Source organism: Hoplias malabaricus, chromosome 16 (genome assembly GCF_029633855.1).
Source record: "Hoplias malabaricus isolate fHopMal1 chromosome 16, fHopMal1.hap1, whole genome shotgun sequence".
NCBI lineage: Eukaryota > Metazoa > Chordata > Actinopteri > Characiformes > Erythrinidae > Hoplias > Hoplias malabaricus.
The window spans coordinates 16,319,342-16,343,931 of record NC_089815.1 but is presented as its reverse complement, the minus strand read 5'-3'; the positions used below and the strand labels follow the sequence as shown (position 1 = coordinate 16,343,931).

Here is a 24,590-nt window from a genome sequence, read left to right as displayed (position 1 = left end):
TAAAATGGGACATGTTAAAATAATGTGTATATGAGCGTATCCAACACATCAACACTTGCTCCACTTAATTTCCACTTTATTAGACGCAGACACAATATTGTTAGTCCACTTTGTAGATTTCCCTTCAGCTGAGATGATAACTCATGTATGGCTGTCTTGTTTGTGTTGGTCACCCTCTTGTTCATCAGTGGTCAAGGGGTCAACAGAGTCCCAGATGCACAGCATAACAAATATAATAAAAAAAAAAAAAACTAAGATGGCCACATTGTTTCTATGCCATTGAATGACAGTTGAAGAAAGGGAGTATCCAGAGCAAAAAAATGTCTACAATCAGTAATTGTGGGAGTATAAAATCCGCTTAAATGATCAGTGGAGTGGGTAGAATGGACAGTGGGTGTAGAAACAAGAAGGCTGATTTAGTGTATAGCCCATATATGCTGCAAAGTGCATCTGTATAGTAAGTGGATCTGCTGAAATGGACAGTGGATGTAGATACAAGGTAGATTTACATTTACATTAATGGCATTTGGCAGACATTCTTATGTAGGGCCAACTCACACTTTTTATCATGCCACAGAGGTGGGCTTAATGCATTAAGAGTCTTGCCAAAATATACTTAATCAGTGGTGCACAACTCTAGTCCTCTAGGGCTAGTATCCAGCAAATTTGGTGATTTCCCCTTGCTAAAACAAACCCACTAAACCTGGCAATTAACGCGTGAGTCCAATCAGGTGTGCGTCAGCAGAAATATCACCACACCATGCTGGATAACAACCTCCCAGAACTGGAGTTGTGAAATCCTGCACTTTAGTGGTCCTGCCTGAGTTGAGCATTGAACACTAATCTGCTGTGTTACCTGATTACCTACACCAACCACTGTCTGCGACTTTCCTCACATCTGGCATGGTATGAAACAGTAACGAGTGTGTGTTTGTTAGGTCAGCCGCTGAGGTCTTGGGTGGAGGCAGCAGAGAGCGAGGCAGACTCAGATTCAAGGACCGAATGCTCAGAGCTCACTCTAACTGACACAGACACAGAGTGAGTGACACCCACAGTTTCTGCTTCTGTCTGTTTCTTTCTGTCTTCTTTTTGTCTCAGTGTTCGTTTATGTTTTTGTGGTTTTTCTATACACAGCATTTATTTCTGTTGAGCGTAGGTTTAAAAATACAACACATATGTACACTGAACTTTGATCTTCAAGAATTTGCCTTCACTCTTGAATGGTTTGTCATATAAAGACAACCTCATTATATAAATATAGATTTAACATTTCTTAGTTTTGAATTTGGAGTGGTATTATAGCCCCACCTACTGAAGAAAATGCCTCATTACAGCTTGACCTCTGCAAATATATATTTGTTCAACTCTATTGTCTGCTGTAGTCTGAATATCTAAATCAGATTTCTTTCTTTTTATATATATTTAATTGCTTCCATGAGGAACTGCAGTTAATTAACAATTATTTCAGGGAACAATATAAAATAGAGCTGCCACAAATACATTACAAGGTTACACTTCTGTCACACATCTGTCTTTGTATTAATTGGCCTTGTCCTATAAGATATAGATATTGAAAATAATTAGATATTAGGGTTAAACAAAATAAAGATCTCAAAGAAACATAAGAGATATATGCAAAGATAATACAATAATATAAAGCCTAGCTCAAATTACAGGATTTTTAAAAATCCTAATGTTGGTAACATGAGACACCCCACACATAAAGGCAGTTTTCACAGATTTTTCTGTGCTTGATCTTTGCTTGATCCGCCCTGAATGAAAAAACACCACATTTTCCGATCTCACACACACTGACAGACTGCTCCGCATCTAAAAACCTCGCAGGAGTTTCAGCACTAAATCCAGAGAGCAGGTGGGAGTTTCTCACACACTCGGGCCGTGTCTGAAACAGAAGAGCTTGCGCTCTTGTTGCCTCATAAGGCAGCATTTTGAAATTAAGTTGTTTGTAAGAGTATTCAATATTTTAACACATAGCCCAGGCACCTGTACACTAATGCTCACTTGCCAGAATAATCATAACTTTAGCACAAAAACAGGTAGTATTTTAAACAAGCTTTAAATTCTGACACAATCCTGCACCTTCCTCCCTCAGAATACTGCCTCAGTAACAGCACACCGGTCATTTCAGACTCAGCCATGATGTAAACAAACACGGTGGATGGCAGTGAAATACCCCCAGCTCGACTTATTGGTTTATCATCTTTCAGGCCTGATGTTAACATGGCGTTTCACACCCAAGAATCACTACAGGATTCTGAGACGTAAATATTGAACAGGTTTCATATTTACTATTCACAATCGGGGCGGCCCAGACTGCTCTGGGAGAAGATCGCAGGAGTAAAGATTGAATTATAGATTCCTCACTCTTCAGGATAATCTGGAAAGATAATCGTTTACATTCACCCTAAAATCAGGGACCTCTTGCTATTGTCGGGAGGACTGAATCGGCCTCAAGATCGGCCCGATTATCCTGTAGTGTGAGCCAAGCATAAGGGTAAAAAATACAGATCTAAAATAAATATAGAATGATATGAAGATGAATAAAGCCTTACCGACGAGTTAAACATTAGCCATGTACAAGCAGCAGTCATTTTTCTCCTCAAACATACCGTTCCATCTTAAAAGAGGCAGTTCTTTCTCAGTTATTTCTCAACAACTTAATATGCTGTAATGGTAAACATGGTAAAGAAAATACACACTCGTTAAAACTGCAGCTTTGCTCAAAACCGGTCTTTTAAGCTGTGTTCAATATTAACCCCATTGCAGGCCAGAATGTCTTTTTATTTTTATGTATGGGGATGTTGCTTATCTCCCTATGTTTTGTTCCACAGATCTACACATCTGTCTTCCTCTGGCAGGAGGAAGAAGAAATGCCAGGGCCCTACTATTGTGCCAGTGAGAGAAGGACAGAGGTAGAGGCGCATTATACCTTGCTAAACTGTTTATTAGACGTTAATGCCAGTGGTTTAGGTGCATTGGTCTCTAAACATAATCATTTGATGCCTGTACACATGTTTATATTTACATTTATGTTCTCAGTGATCTGCCAGAGAGAGAGGATGGAGAAGGAGAAGAAACCCCCATCTTTAGTCACTGGGGTGCCCCACGCAGGCAAGTGATCCCTTCAGTTGTGCCTCCTGATACCATCTAGTGGTCAGATGATTTATCCCAGCTCCACACACAAATGCATTTTTTCATAGCATTGCATTGTTAGGATTGATTCAGATTCTGTTGCCTGTACAATATTTTTTCTGCCTTTCTGCTATACTAAATACTAAAACAATAAACAAATCCCTAATATTTTTAGGGGAAATTTTTAAACTTTTCTGTGTAAGTCTGTTATGCAGATGAAACTAATTCATTAGATGTTAACAGTTTTTATGGGATCTGGCTTGTTCTAGGGAAACTTAGAGTTTAAGTTCTTACAAGTTATGATATGTATTATACAACAAATTTAGTCATTATATTTAATATTTAAAACTATCAGTAATGCAATGCGTTAAATGTGTATGTTAAACAATTTTGATATTAGTAAATTAGTTATTAATCTGGAGGGGTGTGGCATTTTGTATGATTTTTGCCTTAAAATACCCAACATGTGTTTAAAATCTTTCTTAGAATTAACATAAGACATTGTCTTGTACATCATATGTCATGTAATAACATAAAAGCAATAGCTTTTAGAGACATTAAACACATAGTATATCTCATTCTTTCAACTGCGCTGTGAACAATTCTGGAAATGCAAATTGTTTGAACAAACTAGCATGTGCATAACCATTAATAAATACTCTTTCAAACACCTAAACTATGAAGAAAAAACGAAATTAAATAAAGCTATATGAAAACATTTTTGGCCAGGAAGGCATATAAACAGACATGACATTTTTTCTTGGTGGAAAAACAGGCTTATATGATGGTTTCCATGGTATGAACTCTGTTTGATTTTGTAGGTTTATGTATTTGTTTCTGTGCTGCTGTGTAGAGTGGAGGTGCGTCTGGAACAGGGGGAGTCTCTGGGGATCAGTATCGTTGGGGGGCGGACAGTTATAAAGCGGCTGAAGAATGGAGAGGAGTTGAAGGGCATCTTCATCAAGCAGGTGCTGCCAGACAGCCCTGCAGGACGTACACGTGCCCTCAAGACTGGAGACAAGATCTTAGAGGTGGGGATCAGACACACACACACTGCAACATTTTCAGGTTCATGTCTCAATAGAGTCCAGTTTTAGAGGGGTCTAACTGATCTCTCTGCTTTAGGAGGTATGTCAAAGACAGTAACAGACCATTCAGGACTGAAAATCAACACTGTCCTTTGTATAGGAGACTAGTGCTTTCCACATTTTGCTTCCCCATTTGGGAAGGAACACTGTAGCAGTTGGGCATTTTGGGCACTTTGTAGCAATTGGGCACTGTAGCAATAAATGTTCTAGCAACATGACTGACTGACTAGCCTCTTCTGCCATTAATATTCGGCCTTCACCTGGATGATGTAATGACAGCCTGTCCACAACAGTACACACACCATACATCCAACTATTTGGTAGAAAGGATTCCATTCCATTGCAGGACATGACACATTCACCCAGTCATTCACACGTGGGCAGTTTCCCATAGTCAATGGACCTACCAACATTTATATCTGATTTGTGGGGGGAAACAGGAACACCTGTAGGAAACCCATACAGACCCAGGGAGAAACACAAAACTCCTCACAGACAGTGACGTGAGGCAGGGTTTGACCCCAGGACCGCAAGGATTTGGAGTTTTGTGGCACCCTACTGGTGCACAACCATACTGTCCAAGGCTCAAACTTTATGGAATCTTTATGAAATTCATCTCTGTGTAATTATAATCATACATAAAATAACATGTAAAATATCCTATGCCAATTCATTAGAGCTTCACATAGGGCCCACCACACTCTCTTCCTACCTGCAGCCACCAAAACTCCTGTTGAATCCTACACCTCAACACTAAGGTTGCTGTGGCTGTTTATGATCCAATCAGCAACCGGCTATCCATAACAACAACAGTTACTCACTGAGCCCAGGCCATGAGTACCCAAACCAGCCACTGGATCACTGGCTCTTCACAGGGGTCATCAGACAGGCACCTCCTCTCATTGGTATTTTGCTGAATTAAGCCCAAGAAACCTGCAGAAGGCTCAACAGTGATGTCTGGCATCCCAGACCCACCTCGCTCCAAGCCAGCTTTACAGTCCTACCTCACCCTTTACCATAAACAACCATAAATCCACACTGGCCTCCGTGGTGACTAGAGCTGTACCTAGCCCCACTGGCACCGTTAATGCATGCTCAGTACCACCAGTTCCGTTTGAACTTTATATGCTACATCACCAAAAATCTCAATAACACCTCTAGAGTGCATTTCCCCAAGTAATCTGCCCTTAGCTTCTGGCCCCTGTAGCATACTTTGTATGTTACTGTGGCTTTAGTTTTGACATATGTAAATGGCCACTACACTGGTTGGCCTTGTATTTTTTTTATACAAAAATAAATTCTGTACTCTATCGGCATACATGAATGGAGCTAAACTACTGCAGGCTGAATAGGCAGACAGATTTATATACATTGGCAAAACCTGTAGTGACTTTGTGTATGTTGAATTTTTATTAGTTTTATGTGCTACATCCAATTTTTACATTAAAAAACATAATCCATCATTTCTAATTAAAATGCTTTTAATTATATATATATATATAGATAGATAGATAGATAGATAGAGAAAAAGACAGTATCTTCTTTAAAAAAAACAAAACAAAAAAAAAAAAAACAATTGCATTCCCCAAAATTGTAATGTAATGAGAGGCTCTTCTCTTCTCCAGGTGTCAGGAGTGGATCTGCAGAATGCCTGCCATGAGGAGGCAGTGCAGGCCATTAAATCAGCTTCCAGTCCAGTTGTATTCATCGTGCAGAGCCTTTCCTCTACTCCTCGGGTAATGCTCACCACAGCTTCTGTAAATTACCTGCTCAAACAGCCACCCCATCATTCTTTCTTCTTCTGCAAGGTCCTAGTCACAGATCACTGCCTTCATTTATGACGATGTGACTGAAATGACCTGCTGCAAGCTGCAGCTGGGTATTTGAACTGAAAATGGTTTTATAAAAGGACCTTTGTGTTTTATAAGTTGTGCCACCATTAAACACAACAAAACCTAAACATATTTTATTGGAATCCAGAACAGACTCCTCTGACCAGCTCCAGTGACCACACAGGTGCACTTTGTAGCTCTGCCGTTACAGGATGACTGTAGTCCATCTGTTGCTCTGCATACTTTTTAAGCCCCTTTCACCCTATTCCTCAGTGGTCAGGAACTGCATTGATACTGGTGGTGGTGTGTTAGTGTCTGTTGTGATGGTAGGAGTGGATCCCACACAGCAGTGCTGTGGTGATGTTAATGTTATGGCTGTTATGGCCAGTGTACAAGTGGGCGTTGGACTTCAAAATGTTGACTCCTCCCCATCCATAGAATTATTGATATCCTCTATTTGTTTTCTCCTCCCCTCTGTTTGTCACTGAAAAAGCCCCACTCCTGCACATGCACTTGTGATCAACCCCGTAATATATTTTTCTGAAAATAACAAAGGGCAGGTAACAGCACAAATTTGTTCTCAAATCAGTAATTCTAGTATGATTTAGATATTTTCTGCTGACTTTCCCGTCTCTATAATCTGAGCCCAATGCACATTGTCATTATTGTCAGTCACTTTTTCAACTCTAGAAATTCTCAACTGCACTGTACCTGTTTATTCAGCTGTTATTCATCTCCGCAGGGCTGTTGCTTTTCTCCCAGGCAGTCAAGGGTGAAGTGACAAACATTTAATGTAATTGCAGTGTAAACTGCTTCCAAGCTGTTTAGTTTTTAATGAGGAGACCTGTGTACATCCTGCAGCTAGAATCCTTCCTCATTTAATGATATAGCATTTGTGTTTTGCAAGTGTTGACAACATAATCTCTTACTGCATTTTCCTTATATACCTATGCTAGATGGCCATTCACCTGTTTAATTCTGTATGACCATGCCCATGTTTCCAGCTCTTTCCGCAGTGCCCTGTTGTCCAAGCTGTCAGCTTTGTGGGCTGGAGCAATGTGTGATTGATGTCCTTCTATGGGACAGATAATTGGTTATGGTCACCTTGCTCAGCACAGGAGCAGATCTGCTAGCACTGATTTGTGCTGTTTTGTTATCTATAAGGATGAATTGGAGGCTCACTTAGTGTGTGTGTCTGTGTATGTGTGTCTATGTCTCGCTCTGTGCGTGTGTGTGTGTGTGTGTCTGCCTGCTGCAGCCTGTTTCAGTCACAGCCTCCAATATACTACAGCACAAGGCCAAGAGGAAAGGCATGCAGGTAAGCAGCATGATCTCATTCTGTCTCTCACCCCCCTCCTCCCCAACTCTCTTATTCTTTAAATGTTTTCACAGATATTATGAGCTAATTTCCATTAAACATAACCTAAAAGGGAACCAGACTAAAATGACCTCAGTTCATTTTGTGTTTCCTGTACTTTCAAGGGGAGTCACTTTCCTTTCTTTATCCTCTTTTTCAGAACCCACAATGGTAACTCAAAATGTCTTAAAGTTTGTTATATGACTTATATTATCTTATTGGTGAAGCATGTTAGAAGCAGTTGTACTTTAACAGCTCCTAGCTTTGAAAACACATATACTGTACAAGCTTAGTGGTTCTTTAACCATGAAACAATATGTGTCGTCCCTTATCTGGACTTCTTGGAATTTGAATTGTAAGACTGACTACTAATACTGTTTTTGAATTTAGCTGGTTTTTACTACTTAGCCCTTCTTCCAAGTTAACTAAATTACTATATTTGAGCGTGGCAATACTGGGCTGGCCTAGAAGAGGCATTTTCGCTTACTGACTGCCTGACAACTAATGTTGAAAGGCGCATGCGTGAGAAGGAACTTGTAGTTCAGCCCTATTTCACAGAGAGAATGTAAGGTGGTGCTACCAGACCGTCTGTTGTTAGTTCAGCCATATTTCACATTCCAGTTTGTGAACTAAATTTGGAATCGTTCGTCTCCTTTTCCCCAGACAAGTCCCCAGTCCAGACCTAAAAAATGCGCTGAAATTTCTAAATCGCCAAAAATGTCTGGGATTTTGCTGTCTGCCATCCCATTTCTTGCCATAAGCCCTAAATCCGTCATTGAAGTGTTCGCTTTGATGACCTGTTGAAAGGTGAGAAGGTGCGAGGGTTGAAGAGTACTAGGGGTCAGAGGGTTGAGCACTGAATTGAGACACACTCACGCCACTCCAGTGCTGTAGGTCCACCATCAAATGTGGTGAGCAGCTGGAGCCTTGAACAGTTGTTTAGGTAATATTTTTCATAGTTTCTTCTTTGTTTGGAGGCATTTCTGTGACCCAGTCAGTACATATCTAGTGTCAAGCGATGTCCTGTACCTTTATTAAGTATAGATTACTTGTTTGATATAATGTTAAGGTGCTTGCTTTTAGTATTGTTAAAAAACTTGAATTTTAAAATATCATTTTGTTGCTTTCTGGTAAATGAGTTACTTTAATGTCATCTCAACACGGTGCTTTGGTTTTGTAGATTTGTATGAACAGTAAATAACAGGCTTTCCATGATCATACATACACTATCAGCAACTGACATGATACATTTTTTATACTTATATTTGTAATTATTGTAAACAAATACATTGATATGAAGCACCAAACCTTCTCCAGACCTTTCAATGTCAAGGGTATGTATATTAGGCTTTCCTGTTTTGGAAACAGTTTTGTGACAATGGCTATATGGCTAATGGCGGTCGGGCAAAACTAGGCTTTCCTAGTTTCTCTTGTTAAATGTCATTTTATAGTTTTCTTAATTTAACACAACCATTTGAACCCATCAGGTAAGTAGCAAGCTATTCATGAGGTTTATCAGTACAGATAAATCATACAAATATTGTGTATCATGTTACATTTATAACACTAGATACACTACACTAGATAAATTTCACTTTTCTTCTGCATAGTACCTACTCTACTCGAATGTACTTGGCTGTACTCGATTTTTCATCCCTGGTTTTTAGCCTGTGATTTAGCGAAACGTAGTAACTAACGGGAACTGCATACTTTGGAAACAACAACGTTGTCAGTTAGGTTTGTTTATTCATTGTGTATTTGCTAGTATTTTTTTTTTAAGGTTCTTTTTTGCGCCTCTTGCTGGAGTCTTTTGTTGGCAACTAATCTAAAGACAGTTTGAACCTCTTCAAAAGACCATGGCATAATGTTATGAGTTGTTGTGATTTGGATAAATCTAAATGTGGTTGCTGCTGTAGCTTGGCGATTTTACAGATTGCTAGATTTTACTGGATGCCTACACTTCATCATGAATGACAATTTTTTCTGACCATTGAGTGCTCTGCAATGTTTACATGCACATTTGGTTCCTACTTCACTGGTACAAAAAATACCTGGTTACAGATTCCAGGGACCAGATTTGCCTAATGGAGAAGCAAACAAGCTGAGTAGAGATGAGCAGAGTTTAGTAGGTACCATTTTAACTGGTGCCATAGGAACCTTTACAGTAAAAAGGTGATCTTCAAAAATATTAATTCATTCATTGTCTGTAACCGCTTATTCAGTTCAGGGTCACAGTGGGTCCAGAGCCTACCTGGAATCACTGGGCGCAAGGTGGGGGTGCACCCAGGAGGGGGTGCCAGTCCTTCACAGAGTGACACACACTCACACATTCACTCATACACATACCTATGGACACATCTGAGTTGCCAGTTCACCTACCAATGTGCATTTTTGGACCGTGGGAGGTAACTGGAGCACGTGGAGCAAACCCACAAAAACCGCCCTACTCCCTATATAGTGCACATTACAGATAATAAAACTAATAATACCGACAGTAATTAGACACTCATTTGACAGGGAAACGTATACCTTATAGCTCAGAGGGAAAATGGTGAAACAAAGGAATATGTGGCTTGAGTCTGTAGTCTTTTACACACTAAAGTAAAACACAAGTGAAGTAAGACAATTACTGAAACTTATATATGAACTGTGTAAGAATAGTTTTCTATTAGATCCTATGACGAATGTGGCTAACTGATTTTAAAAGTCTTTTTCTTGTCATTTTACTACACAGTGCAACCCTTTACCCCCTTGAAATGGAGAGGTGGTGGGTGTTCTGTACTTCTGGGTGTTGTGAAACTCAGTGCAAGGAGAGATGCATTGGTTTACATTAGTGCTGTGCTCTGAAACCATACAGTTGGTTCCCAATATGGCACCCATGACATTATGTCACTGCAACCCACAAATAGCATTCTAGTCCATGATTGTCATGTCCATGTGTGGTTCTTCCAAAGCATCCAGTTCTGTGCTTGGCAGTGCTTTTCTCTTGAGATTGTACAAACTGTGAGTACAAGACAGTTAAAAATCATTATGTTTTTTAGATTCTCTTGAGGAAAGCGACTGATTTTGAAACTGGCTTCTATTTCCTCCCAAACCTTAAGTGCACTTATGCAGCCTGGAAGTCAGTACAGCTCAAATGAATGACAAGCAGTGAGACAGAAAAAGAAAAAGGGAGTGAGGATAAAAAAAGAGCACACGCATCCAGAGAAATCATGCTATTTCTCTCGGGATCATGTCCCTGACAGCTGTCTGAAGTAGCCAAATTTTTTGATTAAAGAAGCTTTATCTTGCAATTAAGTTGAAATAGCAATAATTGTTCTAATTGCTCCTCCAGCCATTAGTATCCCACTTGGCTCCTGAGGGTATGAGATTATTCAGCACAATCAGAGTGAGGGCTACTCATTAGTCACTGTAAATTTAATTAACATTTCAGAGAAGCATCTATGTCTCTCTTCGTAGTGAAAGAAGATATCAAGTGGATTCGGGAACTGCCACTGTTCAGGAGAGGAAAGCCAAATAAAATTCTGACTTTGAGAAATATAACTGAGTTTTTGACTGCAGAAAAGTTTGAGAATTTTGTCTGTTAGACTCTGCACTGGGAGCTGTTGCAATTGGATGCTAAGTATTCGTTTGCTAACCCTTTTGACTGATGCATCATTCATTAGCTATTAATCAGGCATAAGAGGGCCTCTTGCATCGTTTAGTCCAAGCAGGTACTTATCTCTCTAGAGGGGGCTGCTCCTTCTGCTGTGTAACTTCATCCACAGGTCCTTAGCGAGCAATGCTAATAGCTGATTACTGCTAACAGATCAGTCAGAGGCTTCTAGTGCTAGACTCTAAAGTTCCATGCAGGAACAATTAGCCTTGGTTAAACACTGCTGTTATCTGATAAATATACAATTAATGCTCTGCTTTTATTTAGAAGACACAAGACATGTGGACCTTCAGAAGCACTTTGTGTGAGAGTTCGTTAACATGCCTAGCATCAGCAAATAGCATGTGGGCTACATAAAAACAATGTGTGGCATCTGGACCTTTTCTGTAACAGTGAGAATTTCATGGATGCGTGGATAGAGGGGAAAATGTGAACGTGAATAGACGAATTAGTGGATGGATAGATGGGCAGATGAATTTGTGGATGTTTATGCTGTGGATATTTTTTTTTCTTGTTATTGTATAATGTTAGAAAGGGATTGTTTTTGAAAATGTTTGTTCTTTTCCTCTTTGCTTCTTTTTCTTGCTTGTCTCTCTGTGTTTCAGTAGCAGTATTCATCCCTCAACCATAATATTATGACCACCTCCTTGTTGCTACACTCGTCGTCCATATTATGAGCTCCATTAACTCTGCAGGACATTGTTTTTAACCAGAAATCCATCTGTTGCATTCTTTGTTTGCCTACTTTCACCTTGTCCCTCAATGGTCAGAACCCCCTGAGGACCAGTAAAAAGCAGGCTTGATTTCATGAGTTCATGGTGGCAGTGTGTTATTGTGTGTTTTACTGGTAGGAAGTGGATCAGACAAATTTTTAACCCTCAGATTTGTAAACTGAGAATAGTCCCACCAACCATAAATATTCAACCAACAGCATCCTGTAGGCAGCATCCAGTGGCCACTAATAAAGGACTAGACGACGACCAACACAAACTGTGCAGCAACATACAAGCTACTATCTCTGCCTTTACATCTACAAGGTGGACCACTGAGGTAGGTGTGTCTAACAGAGTGGACAGTGAGTGGACACAGTGTTTTAAAACTCCAGCAGCACTGCTGTGTCACAGCACAATAGACATTAAGACACCACCACGTCAGTACTACTGCAGCACTGAGAATGATCCACCATCTAAGACATACATTCTCTGTGGTGGTCCTGTGTGGTTGCTCACCATTGATGAACAGGGTGAAAGGGGGCAAACAAAGTATGCAGAACAACAGGTGGCTTTCAGTTTGTAATTGCATAACAACAAAATGTTCCTGTGGAGTCAATGGACCTGAGAGAATGGACAGTGAGTGTAGAAACAAGAAGGTGGTAATAATGTTATGATTGATTTGTGTATAATGGCATTTCACTTTTTTATTTTTTATTTTTTAAAGAGTTCTAGCACATAGTGCAGGGACCCTATTGTTATTGTCAGGATCTTCTTCTTATTATTATTATTATTATTATTAATTTTCTTGGCTAAAACACGTCATGGATCAAAGACTGTAAGGCCCAGAACCCCCACTCTGGAAAGCAAGGTACAGCTGAGGTGCAAAATTACACTTATTGGCCTGTTGGTGGCGCTATAGCAATGCCAAGCGTGTTTAAGTCCGTACGTAAACCGTATGACACAGAAACAAAATTCCTGATTCCTTGGGTCCTGATGTATCAAAAATGGATTAGTCAAAATCAAACTCCGCCCACGATAACTTTGAACTAAAATTCATAATTTGCAAAACTTACTTTTGCCTAATAATCCAAGGATTTTCAAGAATTTCTCTTGTTTTAAATGTGTTTTCTCTCTCTCTCTCTCTCTCTCTGTGTGTGTGATTAGAATACAGGTCAGCGTAGAGCACCTCCTCCAATGCGCCTCCCTCCACCGTACAAACCTCCCAGTGGAATGAAAGAGGAGGAAGAGGATGCTGAGCAGGTCAAAGGTGAGTGCTGCTCTCTATGGTTCTTAGGACCTAGACTTTTACACAAGTAAACTCGCAGATGAACTGTGAGCCACACTTTAGCTTAAGGCTCAGGACTGTGTAAAGGAGCAATCTGTAATACTGTCAGCAAGTGTTTTAAAATAGGAACTGCAATACAAATTCAAAACACTAATGAGTTGTCTGTGAGGCTGAACATAGCTTTTGAAACAACGATTATTCCTGAGTATCTTTTTTTTGTCTGTATTATATAATTTTTGGATATGACTCCATGTTTCCTGTTCAGGAGAAAATGAGCCAACTCAGGATCTTTCTTGTAGTCTTGTTGGGTCCAAAGCTATCTCCAGTTTTCAGTTAGTTTTCAATTCTCTTTTTGTCGGAAGGAGGCTGGGTTTTTAAAGTCTGGTAGAATCTTTAAGGTTTCTGGTAGAAATGTTATCTCTGTTTCCTTGTTTACTTCCATGGCAGTAGCCTAATGTTTGTCTGCTCTTGTGTGTCATACATGGCAACCCAGGATTTGCAAATTGTACTATGATTGAACAGAGGGCAGGATCAGCTGAAACACCAGTATATCCCGGCTCAGCAACAGACACGCCTCAAAGAAGAATAGCATTGCTGCCCAGAGAAAAACATGTATTTTCCAATGACTAATTTTATAGGAGAAGGAAACTTTTTTTTAATGAAAGTCAGTGCAAAAATATTTTACTTTATGAAGTAATTTTGGAACATTTCTTTGGGTACATTCCTCGGGAGATTTGAAATCTCAGTGTGAAGGACAGCTGCGTTCAAAGGATGTAGTAAACTAAAAATCGACCAAAATGTAGGTACATGTTTTTCTTTGGACAGAGACAGAAAAACTGGTTGCACCGCTGTCAGAGATGCCAGTGCTTCACCTTAACATGTTTCCTTAATCTCTGATGACACACCCTGGTCATTTTATGATTGAGTGCATTAAATATATTACAGATTTCTCCTTTAATACTGGCTTGTTACAAAAAAGTGATGAGGTTTGCCCTCCTCAGTGATCTTTGATATTTAATTTACTCTGGCTTTCCTCATTTTAAGTAAATACACCCATATAGTAGTGGCTGATTCGATGTTAAATTATCATTATCGCTAGGTCAACAGGCACTTTTACGTTGACAAATTGCCTGTTTTATGAAGGTAGATTTAGACCTCAGCTGTACAGTTTGCGGTGGTCAGCTGTGGCTGCATGTTCATAAAGTCACTGTATAAATCATATACATCATTTATATTGTATATACACTGTATGATTCTCACTCTTCCAGCCATTCAGTGTGCATATCATAAATATTGTATACAGTCAAACTTTCTGACTGCTTTGCAATTGCAGCCCTATTGCTCATGCTCACATTCACACAAAAAGGAATTTATGTGAAAGTGGAAGTCTTGAGGGGAGCTGGAGCTTTCCACTTTGCTTTTGCTTTTGTTAGTTTAATACTTGTTGCTTTATCTATTGCTCGCCAGTGAGAAATTGTGTCCATTTTGTGTTATTAAAATCTGTAATTGTACATGAGGATAACAAATGAAATATGGACTGCCTGGGGACAGTAAAGACTTTGTACAGTTTGGGCTCCATTATTCATGACATTTTTAGTGCTGCAGAGACTGACAGAGTCTGCGTTCACATTATCAAGCTGTAGTGACCCAAATCTGATTTTTTCCATGGTTATGTGGACATGTCAAATCTGATCTCTTCAAATCAGATTTGCATCACCTTCAAATGTAGTCCTAGATCAAGATACACGTCCGATTTGTAGGCATGCAACATGTGATCAGTCATATCTGATTTCATGTGTCATCATCAGCCAGCACCAGCAGAAACATGGAGGCAGTGTCTCAAATGGATTTGTGATTCCTATGTAGTTCCCTACATTTTCTGAAACAAAATGATGCACTGAATATTAAAAAAGGAGCCATGCATGTAATAGCTAAATATAGATGGATTGGTGTCTGAAGTACTGTGCAGTACCTGGTTATTGAAGCTGTTATTACAGGGATAGATTAGTTCACATTGCAGACAGATCCAGGTCACATACATTTATAAATGTGAACTGTGAATATCAGAAGAAAGACAGTATTGCTTTTTGAGGCCTGTATTGGGAACATAGACATAGTCTAACAATGTTGCATTGAAGAAGCTATTAGTTATTTTCTCTTGTAATTTTTCTGCTATTGTTATGCTGGTACTTGTGGGGCCTGGATATGTTAGAGATTCTGTGTTAAACATGATTTAAATGTGGCAACCTCCATCAGGGGGGCACACTCTATGGGGTTGTTGATTCAAGGATTCAAAGCAGTTTGATTCTTTATTTCAAATTGTGCTTTGTAGAATAAATGTTAAATAATAATAAATATTCCCCCAAAAATATCGTATTTGAGTGTACTACAACAAAACTAGAAAGAATTATACTTAAAAAAAAAAAAAAAAGAAAAAAAAAAGGAATGTACAAAAGTAAGACCACCATTGATTCATTTATTTCCTGACATTAAGTGCATTTTATTTATTTTTCAACAGTATTATTTAAAAACATAATAATAATGAACTTATTTTAAAACATTATAGGTGGGTAATGTTTACACCAGTAGCAACTTTACAAACAAGAAATTACAAGGAGAAAGCAAGAATAATAAATATAATAAACAACTAAAACTTTTAATTTTAGAAATTAAATGTTAGAAATCAAAGTTAATATCAAAATATGAGTAGTATTTAAATAATAGCTAGTGTTTACCAATCTTGACTGCCTGATAAAAGGTAGAACTAGTCTAAAAATATAATAACAGAAGACCTCTCCACTTTATTTTATGAGATATAATTTACAGAAGGCCAGAACCTTCTGATCTATGATCGTGTGCTGGAACAAAATCCGAGACAAAATCCGTGACCAACAAATGCAAGGTTCTTTACCATCTTGAAAATATGTATCCTTAAAATAAAATATAAATGCATAATACAAATTAACCAACAAAATATAAATTAAACTGGTGCAGTGTTATAAATATTAAATAACACATCTGGTCAGTGATTTTTGTCTCTATGAATGACAAGTCAGAGTAGTGCTGACTCTCTTATCTCTTATCTGTCAACCTCAGAAAAGCCTGCAGTGATGGCAGCCAATAGCTCCCCTGAGCTGAAGGTACAGGGCCTCGTACTGTTACACTAAAGCTTTAACTCGAGTCCCAAGGCCAAAAGCCCCCTGCAGACGTCTCCAGGAGAGCAAATGCTGCACAGAAAGGTCAGCAGTTTGCTTAATCCTTCTATAGAAAGCATGCTGAGGTGCTTGGATTAAGATAAGAGTAATATGCTGTGTATATTGAATAAGTTGAATGGAACTTATAGAAAACTTGTCACAGCTGGATTACAAGGTCTACGCAGAGAATGGGGCTCGTAGTAGCTACAAGACCTCTGTAGTAAGAAGTTTGCTGACTATACATTCCTTTTTTCTCCCTGTGTGATTTCAGATCATTAAAGGAGTAGATAAGCTCAAACAGTGCTCATACCTGTGCTTTGTGTTTATGCTCTGGTGATTCGGTTGTTTCTTTAAATTGAGTTCTCCCAAATCTCCACATGGTGCATGTACCCATCTGGAGGAGTATATTCAGGGCACTGTGCTGGCCAGGCATTTTAAAAATTTGAAATTTACACACACTTTGAAATGACTGAATGCCACCATCTGTCCCTGTCTCTGGTGAAAGCCATAGTTCAGAGAAACAAAGCAGAAGACCAAAGGCCAGCCATTGTTTGTGGATACTGGGTGAGGCAACTTGAAGAGGCATCATTTATCTTGGACCTTGACATTGTAGTGTGTAGAGTGTTGCAGTGAGATAACTGATCTTGGAACAGGCTTAGGGCCTATAGGCCTCTACTGGGTGTTACTGTCTTTGATACCAAATAATGCTAGATGTGAGGGATAGAATTTTCATCTTTTTCAGCATTAGCATGAAGATATTCGTTATGTTTTTGCTGGACTGGGCCGGCCTAGAAGAGGCATTTTCACTTATTGACTGACTGACTTCCTGAGTCCCAATGGTGAAATGTGCATGCGTGAGTAGGAACTGTTAGTTCAGCTATATTTTCACAGAGAGAACTTAAGGTGGCGTTACTACACTGTCTGTTGTTAATTTATCCATATTTCACATTCTAGTTCTGGAACTAAATTTGGAACCGTCCAGGGTGTTTCCACCAACATAAACTGGTTTTCTGGTTTGTGAACCAGAAAAAAAATTTTCCCGCTGGAACTAAAGAAGAGCATGTTCTTCATCACGAACCGTGGCTGAATAATAGAAAATAAGACAGAAACACACTCTTTGTGTGTGTTTCTGGGGCTGTGTTTGCGACACCATGCAAGTTGGCCAGAGCTTTAGCTCGGCGTCAGTTATTTAACAAGCTCAATAGGAAGGCTCAGAACTCTGCAATAGTTACACAATATTTCACAGAGGGAGGAGTACTGCTGAATATTTCACATGAGTGTGAATGGAAGTGGTGGGTAGACAGTTTGTGGCATTAGTGTGTTTATAAATCTCCATATTGCTGCACACAACCTCCTTAAACTTCATGTGCTTAAACCTGTTACATTGAATAAATAAGTAATTGTAATTCTTAAAGTCAATAAAATGTTCTTGGCCTTATTTTTTCTTTGCTGGTAGATCATCTAGTATTTATTTTGAAATGAACATGAAAAACACTGATGCCTGTGTTATATATTTTAAACAAATCTTTGTGTATCTTTTTTTCATTTCTGAATTCATTTGTGGGCTTTCCTGTTTTTGAAATGCCAGAAACACCTCTGTGACTGTGACAATGACTATATGGCTAATAGTCTGGCAGAACTAGGCTTGCCTAGTTTCACTTTGCTCTTGTTTTTATATCATCTGTGTCTTAGTTAAATGTACTATACCATTTAAAAACTCAAGAAAAGGTAAAACTAAGGCTACATTCACATTTTCAAGTTTTTTATAATTTTTGTTTATTTATTTATTTATTTATTTATTTATTTATTTATTTATTTATTTTCCCTAACGTGACTCAGATCTGACCTTTTCATTGTTGTATTTACATGTCAAATCAGACCTGAGTCAGTTTATGTAGTCCAAGTTTGGGTACATGTCTGATTTGTGAGCATGCAACATATATATGAATGATCAGATCGGATCTTAAATGCTTATAAATAAAAATGCTTATTTTTATTTGTTGTCAGAGCATTTCATTTACTGTTTGCTTACGTTTTAAGTAAAAAGGTCACAACTATATGTTGGGGCAACTTTCTTGTATCTTTGTAGGTTTCTTTGAGCAGCACTGATTTTGGTGTGACTTGCAGTGGAAGAGAAGTGTTCAAATCATCTGCTGTTTAATTTTGCTGTTGGCTTTAGTTTTGCATTTACTATTACACAGCATATCAATCTCTCTCTCTCTCTCTCTCTCACACACACACATATATACACACATATACACACACACACACACACACACACACACATATATATATACACACACACACACACACACATATACACACACACACACACACACACACACACACAGAGTGCTCACCTGCTCAATGGTGTAGCACATTGGAGCCTAGTGGTGCTCCAGTGTGATGATGCTTTAAATGATCATTGTGAACTGCTGATGCACTGCTACTTCCTTGCTTTTATTATTCCTACTGCAGTTTGTGCTGCCTTTTCAACTTTCACTCTGAGTCTGTGTGTGTGTGTGTGTTTTAGAAGTCTGCATGGGTAGAAACCTGCCAACCTCTTTCAGACTGTATCTCACCGGGCTTGACAAGTATAGTTAAATTTAAAACCTGACCCCTGCTTGCAGTCTCTAACAGAGATGGATTAAAGACACGGTTTTGAACTTCTTTGCATTCTTACTCAGATATGTTCATCAGGAGTTCACTGAAAATGGGCTAAAATGCCATGTTGAGATAAACTGGTATTTTTCATATCTTTAATGTACTGACAGTATTCAAAGCCAGTATATTTTTGAATTGTTAATCACGCTTGGCTGAGAACAGCATCCGCTGTCCTCTGATAAACTCTCAGCTGCACTGTACTGAAAGATCTTTACTGCTATTCTCAGACAAGTTTAAAGGCATAGTCAAATAGAAAATAATATTTATGAAATTTGTTTTTCCATTTTTGTTTATTTTTACATTTTGCATACAGTGCTGCTAACATAAGTTGAAGCAGTTTATGGTTCACACAGTGGGTCTTCCACAAGGGTCACCCATTTTTAAATGATATTTAGTACAGAAACTCTGCTACTTCCAAGCCACTTTGTGGCTGCTTAATGACAGTTTCATAACCCAGATGAAGAACATCATTGATAACTCCTTTAATATGTTTTAAATAGCTAAACAAATTAGGGTAAATATATTTCTACCAACTGTGACTGATTCCAGTTGCATTTAGGGGCATATTACTGGACTCCTCAAACTCTGGAGATATTCTGGACACAGCCATTGACTCTTATGTTACTAAGGAGACTATGTTTATGAACCTCATATTTATTATGAAAATTGTCAAGATGCAGGCCAAAATCCTGATAATTTGTCAGGCCAATTGGAATTGGGTTTTGTAGCAAACCTTGTGTATGTGTGTTTGTCCTGTTCAGCTATGCTGACTGTGTTCCTCCTGAAAATGTGAATCAGAGACTGACTGCTGAGGATTATAAGGGGTTTAGCCAAAAAGCAGCTAACTACTCTCCAATCACAGTCACTGCTCATGCCCTTTATCCCGCCTGTCACATCCATGCCCCTCCCCCACCACCACCTCCACCACTCTGCCTCAAATCAGTCTGCTAGAAGAAAGCATTACAGGACGCACAAAGCCATCACAAGTCCATTTGGCTCTGCACTTTTGAGTTATGATTTATTCCTAGCACTGCATTTTTCAGCAGCATGCAGCTAGGCCAGCTACATAATGGGATTTTCCTAGGGTTGTCCCCTCAAAGTTGGCTAGTCGACAACTCAATATTGCCAACATATCAGTATGGATTGGCTAACATTATGCCCATTAAAAATTGTGTTTGTTTTTCTGCTTACTTCTTTGTCCTTTTTACACATATAATTTATAGTTGAAATTCTGTATGTTGTAGGTAGTGAGACTTTGTTTGAAGCTTTGTTTCCTTTTATATAATATGTTGTTCACTTATGACCAATTTGTTGGCAGTTATAACAGTGGAGGATTCACAGGTGTAGTTCAAGGGTTCCCTAATATGTTAGCTTTCACATTGAGATGAAAATATTCATATTTAAATTATTATTGTTATTATTTTATATTTTTTGCTAGTTGATAGATAGCCACTATCTGACTAAGAATATTCTAGTGTCCATAGCTGGCTCTTGGAACATGGAACGTAACCTCTCTGGTGGGAAAAGACTTCAACGCTCACGTGGGTAATGACACCTGGAAGGGTGTAATTGGGAGGAACGGCCCCGCTGATCTGAACCAGAGTGGTGTTCAGTTATTGGATTTCTGTTCCCATCCCAGTTTATCCTTTACGAACACCATGTTCGAGCATAAGAGTGTCCACAAGTACAACTGGCATCAGGATACCCTAGGCCGCATTTCGATGATCGAATTTATAGTCGTATCATCGGACCTGCCGCCATATGTTCTGCATACTCGGGTGAAGAGAGGTGCTGAGCTGTCAACTAATCACGACATTGTGGTGAGTTGGATTAGATGGCGGATTACTGTCGAGTCTAACTGCCTTTAATCAGGTCATCACTTGTTTCAGTGCCGGTTTCACACTCCTTTTCTTTTAAAATTATGGTTCTCCAAAGGTCTTTCAGTAATGAGGGGTTCTGTATAGAACTTTGAACACTCAAAGAACCCTTAGCATGTTTACAGGATGTTCTGCATCGTGAATTTTTTTTATTATTATTATTTTTAGTAGTATCTAATGGTTCTAACAAAAAAGGGTACTTCTGCTATTACAATTATTTTTATCATAATATTTACATCATAATAATACCAGAACAGCTGTGGTGCTATGGTGATGTTTGTTCATTTTTCAAATGTGCATTTCATTTTGAGTGCTCATGGTTCTATGTAGAACTGTTATCTTGACTGAAGAACCCTTAAACTGTTACTTTGGTGGTACGCTTAAGGGTGCATATTAAGTATGAGAATACTCACCATATTCTACAATAATTGTAGATTTACATTGATTTATGTTGATTTCATAGGCATTATATTGTTATTCTGCACAGTTCTGTGATTAAATCTTCTAAATATTGACCTCTCCTTTTGCAGGAGAGTGTATTGTTCCCTTAGGCAACAAAACTGTTGTTAGTGAGCAATAATGTACCCGTACTGTAAATTTTTCTGAGAGTGTAGCAAGAACTCTTCTCTATCCCAGTGGAGGATTTCCTTAACACTCTAGCACAAGGTGTGAGACCCCAGTCTTGCAGTTTAGCATTCTGTTTAACACATTCAGCTCATGATTCAACTCATCAGCTAATCAAGGTTATGTGGAGTGGTTGAAGTGGGGAATTACTGATCTATGCAGGGTTATAGCACTCCACTCACATGTGAAATGTCCTGGAAAATCTAATTGAAATTAAAAAGTTATTACTGTGTTAGACATAAAACAGGAACTGATTTAGAACACTGATTTCATTTTGTCGCAATAACAGGAACTTCATAGGACAAGGAAAACACATGAATGCATTTGAATGATCTTTAATACAACAAAAGTACTTATAACTTATCCATCTATGAGATTTGAGTTTTCAAATGGTGTAAAACATAAACATACTTTTGTTTTTGATTTTTGAGGTTTTTAATATATATTAAAAAAATATTATGAGAAAGTGGTTTTGGAGGAAGTGGGTTAAACCAGTTCTGTTAGTTATCACTAACTCAGATGTGAGAGTGATGGGAGTAGATTGCCGACCTTGGCTTTTGTTCCCTTTCTTCCTTTTTTCTGTCCTTGTTTTGTTTTTGCTCTGGATGGTGATGCATGGCTGAGGCCAGTTGGCAGTTAGCCGTCCTCCATCTTTCTTAGACCCGACTTAATTAAGAGTTTTAATGAGACTGCTCCTAGCAAGAAGCAGCTGCGGAGCGTTAGCTGCCAGTGCTATCTCTTTCTGCTTCAGCGAGGAAAAAAAAACTAAATTAATGAGAAAAGAATTGTCTATTTTTCAAACAGAGAGGGTTCATTGCGAATAGTGGAATAAATCTCTGATCTGACAGCAATTCAGTCCTCTTGTGATTCTTTAAGAAAACAATTCAGTGCATCGTGGAATCTCAAATTATGCAAAAATTCTATCCACTTATATTGATGCAGTCATAATTTTTCCCAAATGAACGTTTCTCTTTACCAACTACTAAATAAATTTATTCATTCAGCCATCTGTTTGCTGACATAACATGATTGACAATAAGGCCCTATTCAGACCTGGCATTAATATGCATCTCAGGTGATATGAACACAAATGACAGTCAAAAGGCTTAGTTGTTCACACCTGGCATTTAAATGCACCTCCACTGATCGCTTGTGTTTCTTTCTTAACTCCACAGGTTTTTATCCTATAAACATAATAAGCACACCCTCTGAAACCTTTGAATCTAATTGAGACTACTTTGCGCGCGCACACACACACACACACACACACACACACAAATATATATACATACATACATACACAGGGGTTGGACACTGAAACAGAAACATCTGGTTTTACACCACAGTTATTTATTAGTATGGTGTAGGGCCTCCTTTTTCAGCCAATAAAGCATCAATTCGTCTTGGGAATGACATATACAAGTCCTGCACAGTGGTCAGAGGGATTTTAAGCCATTCTTCTTGCAGGATAGTGGCCAGGTCACTATGTGATGCTGGTGGAGGAAAACTTTTCCTGACTCGCTCCTCCAAAACACCCCAAAGTGGCTCAATAATATTTAGATCTGGTGACTGTGCAAACCAGTCTTGCTGTGTGTATTGGTGCATTGTCATCCTGATACACGGCACCACCTTCAGGATACAATGTTTGAACCATTGGATGCACATGGTCAATGTGCAATTAATGAAGATTGGCCACCAGGCTGGTTCACCACCTGTGACCACCTGTGTGTGTGTGTGTGTGTGTATATATATATATATATATATATATATATATATATATATATATATATATATATATATATATATACACACACACACACACCACACACACACAGGTTAAACAGTAAACAGAAATATATATTTTAGACTGCTGTGAGAGAAACAAGTTACAAGAGGTACAAAGCTTGACACTTTTTGTAAAACCCTGGCTGGGGCCATGACACAGTTGACGAATGGTGCTTGCTATCATCTAAGATGCTTCAAGACAATTAGGTATTTACAGTAATGATACAGCCATATGTTTCACTGATCTAGGGCTGTGCAATATTGTATCGTGTGCAATAATATAACAAAAAAATTTAAAACAATTTAAACAATAAAAAAAAAATGCATGGCTTACACTCATCCATCACGTAGTCATTTAGGCAAAGAGACAGGTACGGTGGAAATTTGTTCTGCGTTTAAAAAGTTTGCTCTATAACACATGTTCAGTCGGAATCTTGGTAAGTTACAGTTGTTTACAAAATAACAAATGTTTACACATTAGTTGTTTCTCCTGAATGTTTGAAATTGTTAGATTTGTACTAAAATAAAATTTAATTAAAATATATAATTTAAATAAGACATTTTATATATTGTTGATTTAATATAATTAATATTAATATAATATATATTTTGTTGAAAGGGGTGTTCTTGAAATGAATACAATTATTTTCAATGCTTTTTTTCATATCGCCAAGAATATCATTAACCTGAAATATTGTGAGCCATATCGCCCACCCCTACTCTGACCACCTCAAAATGTATTGTACCCCATTTCCACCTAATACTTTTTGCTGAGCACTTATGATTGGATCACTCAGGACACATGTCAATGCCAGATATGGACAGAGTCCTGTTTTCTTCAGGCATACTGAGTCCAATGCTAGAACAGATATGGAAGCTGAAGAAGCCTGTGCTAACTTTGCATTGTTACACTGCCACCATGTATCCCTTAACTTGATGTGCAGAGGTTTTCCACTTCCTTTTAACCTTGCCTTTTGTCCTTGATCCTCCTTTACTCTTCTTCATCTCTTGTTCCAACCCACCCCTCTGTAACAGCCAGATTAGTGGTTTTTATCGGGTCCTCCATGATTTGTTTGCCAGTTTAATAGGCGTGCTTAGCATTGCACTCGATATCTGCCTTTATCTGAATCTCCCTGTTTCTTTGACAGGTTTCAGTTGCTCTTACTGCAATTTGTCTTTCTACTTTGTATTTGAAATTCAAATAATAGACACAGTCAACATAAATTGATTCCCAAACCAGAAAAGTTTGTTCAGCTGGAACCAAAGAATAGACAGTTTCTGTGGGCTTGTGGAACTAAAGAAGCACCAGAAAGAACACAGACACAAACAAAAGTGACTCTTGTTTGTACGTGGCTGAAGTTTA

General features: G+C 38.5%; 1 protein-coding gene across 8 annotated transcripts in view; it reads left to right on the top strand.

Moving 5' to 3' along the window:
• Positions 1-24,590, top strand: part of patj (PATJ crumbs cell polarity complex component) — a 177,515-nt gene that overhangs the window by 56,275 nt on the left and 96,650 nt on the right. For all 8 annotated transcript variants that reach the window (XM_066647665.1, XM_066647664.1, XM_066647662.1 and 5 more), the window contains 7 exons: positions 939-1,038; positions 2,853-2,933; positions 3,061-3,132; positions 4,007-4,184; positions 5,867-5,977; positions 7,332-7,391; positions 12,963-13,065. In XM_066647665.1, the coding sequence (XP_066503762.1) occupies positions 939-1,038; positions 2,853-2,933; positions 3,061-3,132; positions 4,007-4,184; positions 5,867-5,977; positions 7,332-7,391; positions 12,963-13,065 (705 nt within the window). The remainder of the gene's footprint in view (positions 1-938; positions 1,039-2,852; positions 2,934-3,060; positions 3,133-4,006; positions 4,185-5,866; positions 5,978-7,331; positions 7,392-12,962; positions 13,066-24,590) is intronic.